Source organism: Lycorma delicatula, chromosome 10 (genome assembly GCF_047948215.1).
Source record: "Lycorma delicatula isolate Av1 chromosome 10, ASM4794821v1, whole genome shotgun sequence".
In the NCBI taxonomy this organism is placed as follows: domain Eukaryota; kingdom Metazoa; phylum Arthropoda; class Insecta; order Hemiptera; family Fulgoridae; genus Lycorma; species Lycorma delicatula.
The window spans coordinates 50,545,721-50,558,706 of NC_134464.1; the positions used below are offsets into that span (position 1 = coordinate 50,545,721).

The window sequence follows — 12,986 nt, forward strand, 5'->3', positions numbered from 1 at the left end:
TTAATAGAATAGTACCATAACATTGTTTCATCAAAGCTCTCCGTTCCTGACCTCGTGGAATGTTGGTATTAATTTTCTACGTATCCGCAGTTATGTGAATTTCTTTAGCTATCTAATAGCGTTTCAGTAATCCTACCGTACGAAACGGCATTTCTATGTGTGTCTGTCTGTGTCTGTGTCCTTATTAGCTTAGCACTGGAATGTACCGATCATTAGCGGAAAATCCCGCGATTCATTAGTACATGTCTCGTGGGGTCAGGTATATACTTGTTATATGTATATATATGCGAAATGTATATCTATCTAAATAAAAATGTAAATGTTCGTTTGTTCAAAATCTTAAATCCCCGAAAGTTCTTCATCGATTGCTTTGAAATTTTGACAAAACGTTGCATTCGAATACACGCGCGTTTTTATATACCTACACTATTTATATACCCAAGATGCCACACCTGTTACAGATAAAAACATTCTTTTTTTTGAAAAAAAGCGCTATGTGTTGGAGGTAAAAGTAACACACGCTATACTAAATATTTTACGATTTCATTTCAATGTTTCCGATATGTGTGTCCGCAGTAGGCTAAAAAACTACCGGATCGATTTACGCGCGGATAGAAAGGGAAAGAGAGAAAAATCTGAAAAGGATACAAGGGGAAAACTGTGAAAAATAAAAACGGGAAAAGGGAAAGGAGAAAAAAGAAAGGGTGAAAGGGAAGGAGAGATGGGAGAAGAAAAGGGAAAAGTGGAAATGGGGAAAGGGAATATGGTACATGGAAAGGGGGTAAGGATAAAATGGAATAAAGGGAAAGGTTAAATTTTGTGAAGTTCCGTAATGTTAATTTTGATAATGTTTTATCAAACTTTCAATTGTGTTCATTAAATCTATATATGTACTGAAATCTAGCAATAGCGAAGCATTGTGGGAGTCTGCTAGTAATAATATATTTTTTTATTTATGTGATTGTTTTTCTTCATATAATCGATTATTTATGTTAAGACTCAGGTTTCATTTATTCCTTTTTTATTTGTAAAAATAAAAAGTTTTCAATTTTTTTCTTACTCTTATTAAATTAATTTGTCTAATGCTGTATTGTTAGTCAGTGTTGTAATAATTATAAAATAAATTAATAAATTTTACTACTCTAATTCATTCATGAATATCGTAGCAGAACTTAACACGTAGCTAATTTCGATACAAATAAATCGTTACTGAAAATATTATCGATTATCCATATAGATTCGTATATATGATTTTTTTTTTGGCCTAGTAGTTACAGTTAAACATACATATAGGCAAAACACTTAAATCAAATCAATTGGTGAATAATAAAGGTCAAAACTAGGAGAAAGAATTATGGTCAAAATTAGAAGAATTTTGAATTCCATACATTCTCGTTAGCGATTTTTTTTTTTTGAAGTCAATTTTTTTTTGTTACTGTGTCAAGGAAGGTTAGTTTCGTATTACGATAATTTGTTTCGTAAATTGAATATAATAAATAAATTAATTTAATTTTTATTTAAGCTTCCAGCTCTGGTATTTGAGTGAATTTGCATATGGATATTATGGATCTTGATGAAAATGTTGAGAGTGTACAATCAATAAAGGATGCCTAAATCGTTCTAAACCAACTTGAATTGGAAAGATTTGCTGATTTGTTTTTCGCGTTTCCTTGATCAATTTTCATCATTAAGAAAAACAAAAAAACATTTTTACATAAGATGTAATCAATTTTGGATACCTAGTAATAGTAGCATTCCTAGTCATCAACCGCCAGGGCAACCTGCCCGGAGAGCCTAGCTGCGTAGGCACGTCCTGTAGCTAGTAATTTTATAAAAATATTATGAATTTTTTATTCTAAATTTTCGACACTATTCACCCAAATCAAGTTTTTCCATGTAATACCATAGTTACGAGGATCATTCCTCGTAATGACCTCCACAGTAGTGGAGTAGTTTTACCGTAGTAGTTTACTCGTAGTTTTACCTCCACAATTTATTGTGGAGGTATCTTAGTTGGTAAGATAGTTATGGTACTTTCAGAACTAACTTGGTAACCCTTTGATTACTTTTGATCAGCTGTTTGAATAAAATTATTTTGTTTATAACCTCAAAATTAATTTTACGTTGGCGGGGATACTCTTGAAATTTATGAATTAGTAAAATAACGTGCAGTGATCCGTTTCTAAAGTAAAAGACATTAGCTCTCGTTTGATCAAACAATACGGACTTATTATAGGAACCCCATACATTTTTATAAGTGGGTAAATTATCGAACTTCCTTGACTGACGAGCCCGGTAATCAACGTCCATTTGAAATTTCAACTTCAGTCGCTTGAAATTCGCATAGATTCTCTCAACCGACGGATTGCAGTAACTGAAGTACTAGTAAGTGTTGCTATGGTTCATAACATTATCACCAACAAGTACTATGAAGCATGCGAAAGATGGGTTCCAAGAGGACCTATCTGCTTCACGATAACGTCGGCTTCGCACAAATCAGAGAAACAATCGATAAATTGCTTTTGGAAGGGTTCCTCATCCCCTTCTTGAGGGTTCCTCATCATATATTCCTGACTTGGTTCCATCGGATTTTCATTTGTTTGGTGCATTAAACGAGGCGCTTCGTAGTAAAAAATTTAATTGAAATCACGACGAGATTTTTCAGTCGTTCAATTTGCTTTAAATTTTGATTTCTGAACCCATCACAAAATCAAAATCAGATATCACAAATTACTAATCCGTAATTCAGCTTCGATCTAAAAAAACTTGATAATTGCGGTCTAGTTCATGAAAAATAGAAAACATCGAATAGTTATTTACGGGTAAATTTGTTCTTCAAAATCCCCTCTTTAAAGAGGTGATTAATTTATAAAAATCAGCTGAGATCTTAATAATTTGTTCTGCATTTGTAAAAGAAGAGAATCACAATAGCACGAAAAAATTTTCGTTTACTCACAGGAATTATGACATAATGTTTGAGATGTTAATGAAACTGAAAAAAGTGAAATGTTTAGGAAAACATTCTCTTTAGATAATAAATGAAATTTAAAATCGTAACTAGTGGCTCAATAATTTCATTTGTTAGATTTTACGTAAGAAAACGTTTATTGTAATAATTATACTAATATATATTTAGTGTATATGAACCACTTATAAATTTTAACATAGAAAACATTTTGAAATGTTCAGTGCTTAATGAATTAGGTTCAATCCAGGGAAAGGTTTTGTGAAATTTATGCACAAATTAGACTCTGGTTAAATATTATAAGCTAAAAAACTGTTTTGAGTGAATGAACTAAAAGAAATAAAAGTATTCAAGAGCACTATGTAAAAAGAAATTAGAGACGTATATAAGGAAGAATAAGATTCAGATAAAACTTTCTAAGCACTAGAACTTTGAGCATACAATATCCATCCAGTGTATGCTCAAGGCACTGATAACTTTCTACCATTCAAGGACCTTTAACTTCCACTTTCCACAAATTTATTTATTTTTTTATTTTTTATTTTTTTTGTCAAATCCTATTTAAGGTATCACTATGAAATGTCTGATTTTCTGACATAAATCTAAATTGTATCAGAAAATTATTTCAATAAAATATAGTTTATATGAAAAAAAAAAAAATTAGTTTGTTTTGAACCAAATGAAATTTTGAAATCTTTCTGACAAAAATATATATATATATATTTACAAGAAACGCAAATAAGTAAAACCTGCGTCATGATAAAAATAAAAAAATGAATTTAGAAAAACTATGCAGAGACTCTTTTGAACTTTAAACAAAAATTCTTTGGAATGCAAGAATACATTTTTGATTATTTTTTAAATTTAATGTTTTCTAACTAAATTTCTTGTTTTTTACGTGATGGTACTGTGAATAATACAATTATACTATTTAGCAATATGTAGACATACTAAAAAGGAGCAATGGTACTCACAAAAAAATTAATAAATAAATAAAAGCATAATATATTTGCTGTACGTTATTCACAATGAATATTATTCGTTCAAAATATTTTCAATTTAAATTTTATGGGAAAATAAATATACAATCGCGCTACCATCGAAACATTTCTTGTACAAAATAAAAAACAGTTATCGAAATCGGTCCATTTGGTTAAGAATAAATATACATAGAAAGTATTTCTTAAATATTCTTAAAATTAATACATGTGGATCAAAAATTTAAAAATCTCTTTTATTTAAAATCGCTTTAAAAGGGAAGGAAAGAAACATATTAGTAAAAACACACTTAGTTAAATAAAACATAAATTATTTTAAAAATAAATTATTTGTAATTAAAGAAAATCAAATAGAACGCTGCATTTCCTATTTCCCTTTTTCTCTTATACCTACTCGGCTAAATTTTCATCGTTAAATTGATGCAGTATTTATTTTTACAAGAATGAACATTAATTTGTTGTTTTATACTAAACATAATAAATCTTATGACATTGTCCTGATTTAAAATGTCTAATGTAGCAGAGGCCCCAGTCAGAGTTTCATTCTCTAACCTAATGTTAACTATACCGGGTTATTCAAAAAGGATTTCAAAACTTTAAGAGCATATAAAGGTTTATTGAGGTAACTTACAATTCGGTTGAGGTCACATTTCATAGAAAACTACGTCTAGTTTACCACTCAACATTCACTTTGGTTCGATATGGTTTTCATTTGTAATGTGACATACATCCCACCTGAAGTCGATTTCATTCCAGAATTTAACAATAAAGTCGGACGTTACCTCTGTAGCTACGGGATTTCTTGTAGAAGATCAGCAGGCAAAGGTAGTACCAAACCCGATCTTTAATGAAATTCCATAAGAAAAAATCTAGCGAGGTCAAATCTGGGATGCGAGGTGGTTATGCAATTGGACTTTCATGAACAATCCACCGACCTGGGAATCGAGTATCAAGAAATTATTGGGCTTCTAGGCGGTAATGAGGTTCTCCCCAGTCTTGCTGATTGTAATGATGTCCACCTTCGTCTAACTGAGAAATTAGAAAAACGTTTGAAGTATATCGAGATAAACGATATCGTTTACGGTTGCCTCCTGGAAGAAGAAAATCCTGTCTCAACGAAGGTTTGGTGCCAAGAGTAAATTGTACTACTACTAGGTGGTTACGTACTGTACTCTACGAAAATTATATTAAACTGCAGTTGCTGATTGCAAATCATGAAACCAAAACATTCAGCGAGCACGTTCCGTACCAGTTAATGTATCAATTTTTAGCAACACTGGCGATAACGCTGGTGGCTAAATTCGGTTCTAAAGATTAGGTGATTCAGAACTTGATGTGTTTACCCATGAAATGAGACCTCGCCAAATCTGTAAGTTAACTAAATGCATTTTTGTATACTTTTAAAGTTGTAAAGTCCGTTTTAAATTATTCGTTATTTTATATATTAATTTTTATTCTCGCTTATTATTTCCTTTAGTGAGCTCTACATATTGTTCTTTCTTATTTTTCTTGAAAATGGTTTATCATTTTTGGAAATGACTTGTGGACTTGTCATCTACATGATGTAACTACGAGGGTTATTTTTGTTTCAAGATCCGATCGGTCAAGAGATTAAAACCACAGTAAAAATTAAAAAAAATTTATTTCTAACAAGTAATTACATAGTTACGCTATTTCTCTTCATAATCGCCACTCCGATGTGGACATTAGTCGTAGCGTGGTACCAACTATCCAATACCCTCGTCATAGAACGGAGCCGCTTGTGTTTTCAGCCATGTTTCTACGCTGGTCTGCAACTCGATGTCTGTGTCAAAATGTTGTCCTCCTAGCCAGCGTTTTATGTGAGCAAAGACGTGAAAACCAATGAACCATGACGTGTGTCATGGAGAAAGACCAATGCCTGATGACAACATTCCTCTCCGCTTATTCTTATTTGAATAAGAATAAGCGGAGGAGATAGGAATAAGAATAAGTCCTCCTAGCCAGTGTTTCATCCTCCGCTTATTCTTATTCAAATAAGAATAAGCGGAGAGGAATGTTGTCATCAGGCATTGTATTTCTCCATGACAATCCTCGGCCGCACATTGCAGCTGTAACAAAGAAGCTCCTGCAGCGTTTTCGTTGGGAAGTGTTTGATCACCCAACATACAGCACGGACTTGGCTCCATCCGATTTTCACGTCTTTGCTCACATAAAACGCTGGCTAGGAGGACATTATTTTGACACAGACATCGAGTTGCAGACCAGCGTAGAAACATGGCTGAAAACACAGGCGGCTCCGTTCTATGACGAGGGTATTGGAAAGTTGGTACCACGCTACGATAAATGTCTAAATCGGAGTGGAGACTATGTAGAGAAATAGCGTAGCTATGTAAGTACTTGTTACAAATAAAAAGTCTTTTATTTTCACTGTGATTTTAATTTCGTGACCGATCACACCTTGAAAAACAAAATAACCCTCGTATTACGTTATGGAGCTTAACATATATATACCATCTGGTTTCTTAATTGAGTTTAAGGCGCAATAACGTGATATAAAAGTACATTATTTAATGGTATTTTATCAATCCTCTATATTTTTAAATAATTCATAAAAAGTAAATCTAAAATTATTTTTTGTTCTGAGCCAGAATTTTGGGCGAGGGTATTATTTACCAAATTTTTGTTTTTTCTGTTGTAATTAAATTAAAATTCATATTGGTTTTAAATTATTTAAAATAAAATTATGATTGTAAGAATTAAATTCATTACTTTTATTACTGTTAATTTGAGGAGTATATATTTTTTTATTTACTTCATAAAATTTTATTAGTTTTATATATGATAGATAATTTTAAAAAATCTACAGCAACCAAATAGAGTATTCTATGGTTGAGTAAACAGCTAGTTTGTTCTAATTCTGGTTCTGTTGCAGTGAAGTGCTGATTTTCAACTCTGTTCACAAGCCTTTTAAAAGAAACTTAATCAGTCGAGAGCCATCCTCTCTTTTTACCTCTATTATACCTCCGTTTCTTTTCCCTGTCGATGAGAATACCAATAGGACGGAAGTGTAAGAGATGAGTGTGAGAGAAAGTAAGAAAGGATTTGGGGGAAGGAGAGTTTTCGACTCTTTACGTGATTACTCTCTCTTTTCTTTCTGTTACAACGTAGTTCATCTTAGTTTTCTACTTTTTAGAATTAAGTGAACAATGAACCGTATCATAATTTCTGTATCCCCTTTTCTTTCGTATTCCTAGTAATACCTTGTTGAAATTTAATAATCCGATGAAAAATTAATTTATTACTTGGTATTAAAAATTGCTTGATTAATTACAGATAACTAACGTCAGATGTTAAACATTTTCACAAAAAAATTAATTTAAACTGTTTACGAGAACATTTTTATGGATTTACTGAATTATTTTGGTAGATATTCTTACTTCTATTAATGTTTAAAGAATTATAAACAAAATATTCTAATCGCGTAGATAGAATTCCCTTTAATGATAACCATATTGAATTTCTGTTCCCGATAATGCGAAATTTTTAGTCGTATTGTTTTGATGAATTTAAATACAATCCTAGGATTTTTATTATGACGAATTATTATGCATACGTGAATTCGCGTCATAAATGCATTTACCATCTCTTGGAGTAGTCTAGGAAAAAAATTAACGAATTTTTTAAGTTCAAAAATGGGATATAATTAAAAAGACAAATTGATGTAGAAATGAAACGTTTGTAAGATTTTTTACTTTCATGACTTTAGGTTGGCATCACTGGGATGAGCTGAGAACAGCTGACGGATAAAAATTGTTTCGTTTATAACCTCAATATTGCATTTAACGATGCCGTGTCCACTTGAAGTTTCCACATTAGTTGAATAACATTCAGTGATCCATTTTATGCTTTCTGAAGGTGAAAAACTGGCTAAAATTCTTTCTCGAATGATTTTAAAGTATGGTAAAAGTTGTGTGAACTACGGAAATTTTAATAAGTGGGTAGAACAGTTTAAAAACGGTCTAACCTCAGTGATTGACGAGCATTTTCCAGGCCGGCCAGTTGAAGCGTCAACACCTTCGCTTGAAACCCGCATTGACAACATTATTCGTGAAAACTGACATATTATAATTAAACATTTAGCAAAAACAATTGCAGTAAGTGTTGGGAGAGTTCATAACGTTATCAGTAACAAGTTTAAGTGCAGGAAAACAAGTGCAAGATGGGACCCGAAAGAGTTAACGCAACAACACAAGGAAACAAGACTCAAAGTATGTATAGAATGAAATAACGCTATGAAAGTGAAGGTGATCCTTTTCTAAACAAGATTTTAACGTGCGATGAAACTTGGGTTCCATTTTGAATCAGAATCCAAAAAACAAAGCGTGGAATGGAAGCACACCAGCTCACCTGTCCGAAAAAGATTCAGAACGCAAGCATCAGCATGAAACGTCATGTTGATCGTCTTTTGGGATGCCCAAGGTGACATCTTTTGTCATTATTTGGAAAATCAGCCTACAATAAACAGCGTCTACTACTCAGACATGCTGATGAAAAACGTCGCGGATCTCAAAGAAAAGGCGTGATATTGCTACACGATAATGCTCGCCTTCACATCGTCCAGCTGACCCAAGAAACCATTGGAAAAATGGATGGTCCAATGGACCGAAGGTGGACCCAAGGTATAAGCTGGTCATTTATTCCTTCTTCTTCACCCCAATTTAGTGGTTTATGGGAAAGCGCTATCAAAAGCGTTAAATTTTAAATACGTCGTATAGATGGACAAACGATCCTTAATTTGAAGAAATTATATACAATTAATGTCCATTAAGAAGACCTGTGCATAAATTATGCTTACTACCAATCTCAAACGATTGATTTAAATAATATTTTTTAGTAATATTTTTCATTGATTTAATTATTTCATACTATGTTCTTGTAATTTCATTTGATTTGTATTCTTATAATGTGATTGTAAACATGCTCATATACATTGTATTAATATTTATAACCTAATTTACATATTTGTATTAATTTAATTATGATTTCACATTTATGTAATAATTTATTGATCTTGAGAAATAAAAAAAATTTCCAAGATTTTTTTTTAATCTATTTTTTGAAGATTTATATTATTTATTTAAGCAATATGCATATTTATTACTATGTGAAATACTAATTACAGATTATGTTTATTATGAGCTTTTTAATTACTTTATTATATACTTGTTGAATAATATTATATAACAATGAATGTAAGTATCATTTCAACTAATCATTAATATTGAGAATTTAAATTTATATTATTGTTCATTTATTCATAACCGACTTGTTTGTTATTCTTTGAAATGCTTCATTATAGATTGTATCATGTCTGTAACTTATTGTAATGGCAAAAATCATATTTCATATTGGTAATAATTTAATTTATAATATAGAAAAAAATAATAAAATATATATGTCGTATGATTTTTGACGGCCAGTTATGTTAATCAGCAGAATTATTTAATGAGGTTATTTATTTTAGTTATTTAATTTTTAAATGAAGGTTGGCATCCCTGCCAAATAATAATGTTTTTTGTTACGCTTATTAAATGTGGAACTTTAAATTTTATTTAAAGGACTTAATTTTTAAAAGTCCTTCGGACAGATGCCCTCAGCTTCGTACTGCTCACACAGCTCCGGGCGGCTCACTCGGCTCCATCCAAGCTATTAAAGCTGGCTTCGCCCTAGAATATGTTAGTCAGCCATCAGAGACTCAACAAATATTTTCCGGACCGTATGACCAAAAATGTCGAATAATTTTCTGCCTTGGTTTAATACTTCGGTTGGGTATAAATTATTCTAAATATTTTTGGTTATCCAAAAATATGATGATTTTAGGAAATTAGAAATTTTAAGTTACCTTTGTGTTTATATTTATGAAAGTGCTTCTTTTACTAAGAATAATAGAACACGATATTTCGTCTTAATAAAAGGATTTTATATTCCCTTTACCAGTTTTTAATAAATTACCGATCTCATCAATTCGCCATTTTGTCTACTTATTAAACTCGTCATCGTAAAATCAACTGATTTTTGAAGTAGAGTGTTCAAAGGGTCGAGTCGTTGTAAAGGCTTTTGTATGGATTTCAATGCTAGACTGTTATCTTTGAAATAATACGGGTATAACTATTGTCTTCGAATGACCGCATTATAGCGAAATTTTACTGTAAATAGTTTTACATAAAATTCTGTCAATTACGGAATTTAATCGGTTTATTTATTATTTTTTTTGTGGTAATTTTATTCCCAAACATAATCAGTCGTATTCCGCAATTAAAATCACCTTTTCGGTCCTCAAAGTTTTTATATAGATTTATTTGATTAACTTAATATAGGGAATCTTTCATTTTCTGTCTGCTAAATAAAAAAACGAATATTCCAAAAAAAGCAACAAAAACCCGTTCGATTTATAAAATTTATTTGAATTTTTATTAAGCATGAAATACTCGACTTTCGTGTTACAATAATTTACAAATGAAGAGCTTTATTTAACGGTTATTGAAATAAATTCCTAATAGATAGCGATAAAAATTTGTTTTTAAATAAACAAAAATATAATGCTTAGTTTGCATTTCGTCTTTTAACGACACCATCAATATATTGGATATAGAATTATTAACAAAGGTAAATAAAAAAATAAAAAAACTAATTAACAGAATTCAGTTTTTATTCTTTCATATCATGTTTGTTGAATATAATATTTTAAAACCGTAGATTGTTTTCATTCAACTGTCGATTCGTGCGTCCCGTTAATCCTAAAAGATCAAATGCCTTTTTGTTTCGATATACCTTGATTAAATTGTATTAAATATGGTCTGTCTCCATGGCAGGAAAATTTTTTTACTTTTTTCCTTTCAGTATTTAAACACTATTTTCCAGACTTTTCTTTTCTACTATTCTCAGAAAAAGAAGAAATTTTCCTTTCTTTATCTTAAAAAATAAAAACAAAAACTAAATAATAAGAGAGAGAATATCGGAGTTATTATTAAAATATTAGTGAAAATACTGTCTGGGTATATTTTTTTACTGTTTTGATGGTTTACACTACTTGATTTTAGTTTTTATATGTGCTCGTAAAAGCCGCAAGCCGTCTTATGTCTTACGGGTCGCGTTAAATCCCATAACAGAAGGATATTTACGATCTGAGAAATCTTACCAACACATCCGACTGTATAGAAAGGAATATATATATATCGTCGTGGAAAAACACTCAAGGAAGAAGGCAACATACTGTAAGGTATTTATATGAATAGTCCCATGACGTTTTATCCTCATATATTCAATCATGGATGAACGTAAAGGGAAATAAACTGCATATATATTGAGTTCAAAATTTTGTTGTAGGTCCTATAATAATATACTGAGAGAAAATATGTAGAAAATGAAATATAAACTTCATTGATGATACAGTGCCGTCTTTCAAATGTTACCGTATCTTTTTTTTTATGAATATTGAATCGTACTTCTGTAAGAGTATTTTCAGATTTAAAGGCTATATTTTTTACTTATATTTCGAAATTGTTTTATTTAATTTATTGTTCGACTTACACTTTTTTCTTTATTTTTTATTTAATCTACAATCTCAAAAATACTGAAGGAAAATTCAAGGGTTTTTTTTTTTTAATAAATTAACAATTAATATAATCCACCTTACCAGCACGTTGATATGTTCTCTAGATCTTTCCGGTTACTTGGAAGCCATCATCAGGAGTTAAAATTAATACATTAAAGTGCATTATACTGTACTAATCGAATATACTAATAGGACCAAACAGTCATAACTGTTTTTAAATTTTAACTATGATTTTTTGAACTTTGTCTTTAACCCATTAATTTTAACTCCTGATGATGGCTTCCAAGTAACCGAAAGATCTAGAGAACATATCAACGTGCTGGTAAGGTGGATTATATTAATTGTTAATTTATTTATTTAACATATCAGTGGTATCTTGTTTCAGAAATTAGTTGTTTTTTTTGTTTGAAATTGAACAGTAATTAATTTGCCCTTCTTAAGACTGATATAAATAATAATTCAGAAAATTTGAAAAAAAAGAAGGTTTTAATTACATCTTTTATTTTCGTAATGTGTACGTTGCAGATTGTTCAACTAGTGAATAATAAGCCCCCCTCCCGACGACCCAATGAGATGAGGATGATATATATGACATGTAAATGAAGTGTAGTCTTGTACAGATTCACTCACCGGGTTGGTCTAGTGGTTAACGCGTCTTCCAAAATCAGCTGATTTGGAAATCGAGAGTTACAGCGTTCAAGTCCTAGTAAAGCCAGATATTTTTACGTGGATTTGAATACTAGATCGTGGATACCGGTGTTCTTTGGTGGTTGGGTTTCAATTAACCACACATCTCAGGAATGGTCGAACTGAGAATGTACAAGACTACACTTCATTTACACTCATACATATCATCCTCTGAAGAATTATCTAAACGGTAGTTGCCGGAGGCTAAACAGGAAAAAGAAAGTCTTGTAGAGATTCAGGCCGACTGTTCCTGATATATGTAATTAATTAAACCTAAACCATCAATTTACACTGTTATCCACTGTCAAATCCGTATAAAAGCAACCAACGTTTACTAGTATTTGAATTTGAGAACTTTCAACTTCGAAAATCAGATGTTAGAAATTCATTGACGTGTTTATCGTTAGTCCAGCCTGACGGGACAATTTTAATTTTATAATTTCACAATTATACAATTTTAGAAAATTACGTTAATCAGCTAGCAAGCAATTTGTTTGACAACAGCGAGGACGTCCGAAAGTTGTGAAACGTCTCCACATACTAGACTTAGGGAATAGATGATGGATTTCAACTATTATTACGGATACCATTATTATTATTTTTTAATGCTTTACTATTTTGTTACTTGTTACATTGTTACTATGTACATTGTTATGTGTCTGTCCTTTCAATAACGGGATTTGTTGAACTTACTTTTGCACGAGTGTACATTTGTGTTTATTTTTATTTATTTGATTAT

At 31.0% G+C, this 12,986-nt stretch overlaps 2 protein-coding genes across 2 annotated transcripts in view; both read left to right on the forward strand.

The window, feature by feature from the left end:
- LOC142330863 (uncharacterized) overlaps positions 1-12,986 on the forward strand; it is a 478,952-nt gene that overhangs the window by 258,938 nt on the left and 207,028 nt on the right. The window lies entirely within an intron of this gene.
- The window catches only part of LOC142330854 (transmembrane protease serine 9-like), a 37,065-nt gene continuing 32,243 nt past the window's right edge, over positions 8,165-12,986 (forward strand). The window contains exon 1 of the mRNA XM_075376320.1: positions 8,165-8,213. Coding sequence (XP_075232435.1) covers positions 8,165-8,213 — 49 coding nt within the window. The remainder of the gene's footprint in view (positions 8,214-12,986) is intronic.